The sequence below is a fragment of the Triticum aestivum genome, chromosome 1A (genome assembly GCF_018294505.1).
Source record: "Triticum aestivum cultivar Chinese Spring chromosome 1A, IWGSC CS RefSeq v2.1, whole genome shotgun sequence".
In the NCBI taxonomy this organism is placed as follows: domain Eukaryota; kingdom Viridiplantae; phylum Streptophyta; class Magnoliopsida; order Poales; family Poaceae; genus Triticum; species Triticum aestivum.
In genome coordinates, this window is record NC_057794.1 from 540,566,949 (window position 1) to 540,572,155 (window position 5,207).

Genomic DNA, 5,207 nt, shown 5'->3' on the forward strand with positions numbered 1-5,207 from the left:
GCCATCAATCGTTTGCTAATACTCCCTTCGTCCCGAATTACTTATCTCGATCTAGAACTAAAAATACGTCTAAATACATCCATTCTTATCACAAGTAATTCGGGACAAAGGGAGTCCTATTAAACATCAGTATGGGCGATACATAGGCGTAACCTAAATATCTTGCCTCGGGAGTCGGGAGGGCCAGTCCGCAGGTTGGTCGTGGGCCTACGAAAAAATACCGCGAAATAAGCCCGCCGGTAAAGCCCACGAGGAATCATAAAAAAGGAAAGCCCAGGAGGACGAAATCTGGCCCGCCTCATCAGAAAAAAGAGGGAGGGCGAAATCCCCACTCTCTCTCACGATCCCCGCCGCTGCCTCTCTTCCTCGCCGCCACACCGCCGATGCCCGACGCCGATGGGGTGGAGGGCGCCCGAAAGCTGGCGCGCGGGGCCTTCGCGAAGCTCTCCCAGTACGATCCCGCCGCGTCCTCCTCGCCGCCCTCCGCTCCCACGGCTGACCTTCCGCAGCTCCTCAGCTGCTGCTTCCAGCTGCTGCGTCGCCTGGACCACGCCGACCCCGGCCTGGCGGCCAGATGCGTCAGCCTCCTCCGCGCCTTCATCCACAGCATCCCCTCCCGTGACCCCGACGCCTCCTTGGCCCCCGCCCTCGAGGTACCCCGATCAATTACCCCCGCACCCACCCTTAGTTGCTTCAGTCCACCAAAAATGTAGAGCATGATTGGTTTGGTACAAAAAATTTTGGCATGTCAATGTTTGGCATTGTGCCAAACATTGGCCACTAGTTGGTTGGTTTCAGAGTTATTTTTGCCAATCTCACATAAAGTTGGCATTTTTTATTGGCAAATCTAGGCATTGCCAGCATTTGGCTAGCCAAACATTGGTAGCAAACCAACCATGCTCGTAATGCCCAGGGACGAGCTGTAGGAACTTGTTTCACTGAGATGGGCCAATCACTGGTTGCTTGTGATTTTGTCCCCCACCTGTATATATTACTCAGAGATTGCAATCCATCGTTAGAAGCAGAATTACAAGATCACTGATTTAGAAATTGATTAGGCATCTGGTTCTTGCAGGTGTGCCTTCAGAATTTTGTGGATATAAGCCAACTGAGGAATTGCACCATGCTCAATGATGCCATACAGGAAGAACCAAGGGTCTCTACCATGGCAAAATCATGCCAGTATGAGCTCCGTGTCAGGCTGGAGCTCATGTCCCACCATTTCATTTCATCGGTGCAAGATGAGGCGGAATTTGAGCAGTTCTTTAGTGCGCTCTCTTGGTCTGAGAAGGCGACGCAGCGCACTCCAGAACTTGGCTTGGCTGGAGCTATCTCCCTAGTCCGAAAGAGCTACTGGTTTTCTATGCCTGTTATTGCACAAGCTCATTTTGTATTGCTTGCATCCAGATGCGTTGGCAATGGGGATCTGAACCTGCATTTGCAAGTGTTTGAGAATGCCATGCATGCTTATTTGATATACTTGCCAGATTTGGGTGTTTTTCACAGAACTAATGCTGCGAAGAGCCTGTTCAGTCGCTTCGCCCACATGAAACTTCTTAAATCTTGTATCCAAGACGCAACTAATCAGAAGCTAAACTGTCAGGTCAATAGGCTGCTTTTGTTCTGCAAGGTGCACTGTGATGATGGCCGGCATGTCAAAGAGAGGAATGCCTTCGATATTTTTGTGAGCTTCATTGAGGAGAACCAGCATATCTTTCCGGAACAATCAAGGCAGGAAGCTGTTATTGTTGTGAAGAAAATAGTGTCAAATATCCTGGGTTGTGCTAAGCAGAAGGAGACACATGAATCGGATGCTAACGTTTCAGAGGAGATGATCTACCTTGCTGCTGTACTTAGGCTAATGGGTTCCTCTTTTCTAGAGGTTCTTCGCTCTATTAGGGAAATGAGGGCTGCAGGTGACAGGCATCATGAAAATCATATATTACTTCGCATATCTGAAACCATCGGCTTACTTGGGCAATATGAAGCTAATGGACTTAACATACATGACTTATTTGGTATGGCTGAGAAGTCTGTTGACAAGGAAACCACCTCAGTGCTGATGCTTTTTCATTTTGCTAGCCTATTTGCCTTATGTTTAAGAATGAGGTTTGGTTTTCTGTGGAAAGCTTGCATTGTCATGATCATGATGGCCATGAATCTTGTGATTGATGAAGATAGAAGTCTGAGTGCATTTCAGTTTCTTATTGCTTCAAAAGAGCTTGCAATCTATTCAATTGACCAAGAGGATAGTTTGAAGGTGTTACACTTTTAGCTGCTTAATGTTTTGATCTGATTCCTCTGAACTATCTATATGTTGTCTTATTTTACTTTATTGCTTCCACTTTGTTTGAATTGATGACCATGCATGCAGGGTTCTGCTTGTAGAAAATCTTCTACATCAATAGCTTTGCAGTACACTAACGTGCATAAACGTTGTATTCAAGATGAGGCGGAGCCTGATTGTGTCGAGGACAGCAGGTAGAAGATAATCTTCTAAGCTCTAACAGTTCTTTTACATCATGTTTTTTTAGCTTACTATAACAAATGTAAATCGTGCATGCTTCAATAGGAACCATCTAGTCTATTGCTTAAATCGTGCATGCTTCAATAGGAACCATCTAGTCTATTGCTTAAACCGTGCATGCCTTTCAATGCGTTGCATGCTTTAATACGAATTGATGAGTAGAAAATTAGGAAGGAAATCTAGTTCAAAGGAAAGGCATAGCATCTGCTGCAACCCATCCAAACATATCTTTTGTTTGTAATTGCCATCTTGAAAGTTGTGGCTTAGCATAACTTTAGTAAAAACAAGTTTGTCAAAATCACGAAGGGTAGCAAACAACTAAGCGTCTCTTAACATATTATGCTATTGGTTTCTTACTTGTGGGGCCTTAGCCTGCATCTCTTTTCAATGAACTGAAACGCAAAAGTCCTTTGCGTTTTCTTGAAAAAAAAGAAAGATAATTCTTAGTACTGCGTGCTGGTTTCCTAAGCTTGCTTGCAACTGCTTACTGGGCAGCCTCTGTGGCTTCACCGGTGGGTGGCAAGACACTGCCCCTAAAGAAAATCTAATTGTAGTTAAATTTGATTTGTACTCTGACTTGTTGCAATTTGGGCAGGGGTAAAACTGTAGACGGAACAGCCTTTTTCGAGTCCATTCTGGGAAACAAGAACTCCTCCGAGTGGGGTGATTTGGTGGATTATGTTGAATGCGAAGATGGCATGGATTATGCAAGTTGGCTGACGCAGCACAGGAAATTCAAGGAGTTTAGGGATGCCAAATGGATGAGCAGCAAGCGACCCAGCGCGGACATGTCAGAGATAAAGAGGGAATACGGTGCCAGTAAAAGTAAAAGACTGAAGAAGAAGGCCTCGCGGTGAGTCTTCTCTGGGTGATTGCATGGATTGGGGCCTGAAGAACAGACCGCGATACCACGGGAGAACAGTGACGCTCACCACGGAGCCTTGTGTATATATAGTTGTTATGGGCTCCTTTTAGGGAAAGACCTAGGGATAGTTTGTTTTGCTGAAGTGCTGATTAGTGGATCGTTTTTAACCGTTAATATCTGTGCTGTACTCTCCTGAAGCTTGGCATGTATCCGTGTCTGTCTGTTGAAATGTATCTCTGTGCCGTACAAGCTGGATATTACTGCCCCCACTCTAGATCTGAGATTTGTAAGTTGGATTAGTCTTTCTCTTCTCTTTTTTTGACTCGTGCATTAAATTTGAATTTGAAAAGGTGCATTTTTTGCTGCAAATGTTTGGTTCATATGTTAAAAATAGTCCTTCACAACATTTTTTGCTGCAACAAGGGGAAGCACCAGAGGTGCCCAATCCGCCCTCGCTGTAGTGTCGGCCCTTTGAAGATTCTGAGACATGATGACTCTTGTCTGGCGCATGCCTTGTTTCTCCATGGTTCGTAACCCGATTCATCAACGGAAAATTGAGCATAGAATCATCGTTGTTTCTTTTCTTTTCGCAAATGCAAAAAATTCATCTTAGGTAGTACGTACAGTTCCTAATTGGAAGAAGATTGAGTTGTTGTTTACGCACCGTCGGATCAAAGATAGACAACCCAGATGCTTCCTCCTCTTTCTGACCGTAATCTGCCTCCGTCAAACCCCCCTACCAATCTTCCCTTCCTCTGTCCTCCTTGTCCGCGCTGCCGTCCTCTCGACCGCGCCTGACCGGAGCCGTTGCCGCCGTAGCCCAGCGTCTCCTCCGCTCCGCCGCCTCTTCCCTCTCCCACTCTCCCATGGGATCTTCACCGCTGCTGTTTCCTCCCTTGGCCGCCGCCACAGCCAGAACGGACTCATTTCTTCTGCGCGCTCTCTCTCCCCGATTCCCCGTACCGCCGCCTATCTTCTCCAGCCTTCCACGGAGAACAAGATGGCATGAACGCGCTGCACGAGTTGAGTCCAATCGTTTGGGCGAAGAGGACGGCGGGAAGCACATCCGGCTATCGGAGGCCAAGGAATGAATCCTCACTGACTGCCGCTAGCACTGAAGAAACAACGGCAGTTATTCACACACAAAAAAAGAAACAACGGCAGCGGCAGCGCCGGTGGTCAGCCCCGTTTTGTCCTGCGATGATATTGCGCCTCGGCATCATCGCTCAGCGATGTGGTTGCCACTCACCTCAGGTCGCTCCCCCTCATCTGGATAGATATACAATTTTGATTCTGAAGTTGTTTGCTGATGAAGTTGGGGACCAACGTTTTACATTGCAGGCTTCGACTACTATTTTTCCTTAAAGATATATAGCAGCATTGTCCATCAGGTATTTTTCTTTCTCTCCATGATACTCGGCGTGACTGATTGCTTGACTAAAGGATTCAGTGGGATTAATTGGATGAAAGTGGAACTTCTGTTTTGCTCTGATTTCTGAATCATATTTCAGATCAATATTTTGTAGCTGGGGTAAATTGTTTTGTAGCTGGCCACCTACGACCTATGCACATATATATTCACAAAATCGTGTAGCATGTTGTGTTCCAATGGAAGGGGTAAGAAAGATAATGGAAGAATACAAATCTGGATACATTAAAAACTTAAAAAATTATGATAATTGAGCTCATGGCCAGTTCAATACTTCTCTTGCGATGGCTAGCCATGTCACCATTTTCTTAATGGTAATTTGTGTTCCTTTTATTCCCTAAGGAGTATTTATTTGAGCAGGAAGGGTCTGGTATGTACAGTGTGGT

The 5,207-nt window shown here is 45.9% G+C and overlaps 1 protein-coding gene across 1 annotated transcript; it reads left to right on the plus strand.

The window, feature by feature from the left end:
* Positions 1–301: 301 nt before the first annotated feature.
* Positions 302–3,691, plus strand: LOC123064689 (uncharacterized). Its single transcript, XM_044488115.1, has 4 exons — positions 302–653; positions 1,076–2,260; positions 2,375–2,481; positions 3,123–3,691. The coding sequence occupies exons 1-4, from the start codon at positions 384–386 to the stop codon at positions 3,382–3,384; spliced, it is 1,824 nt and encodes a 607-aa protein (XP_044344050.1). The 5' UTR covers positions 302–383; the 3' UTR covers positions 3,385–3,691.
* Positions 3,692–5,207: the final 1,516 nt, after the last annotated feature.

Coding starts and splice junctions, on each gene's coding strand:
- LOC123064689 (XM_044488115.1), top strand. CDS start 384: ATGCCCGACGCCGATGGGGTGGAGGGCGCCCGAAAGCTGGCGCGCGGG. Junction 654..1,075: donor CCTTGGCCCCCGCCCTCGAG/GTACCCCGATCA, acceptor TGGTTCTTGCAG/GTGTGCCTTCAGAATTTTGT. Junction 2,261..2,374: donor ACCAAGAGGATAGTTTGAAG/GTGTTACACTTT, acceptor CCATGCATGCAG/GGTTCTGCTTGTAGAAAATC.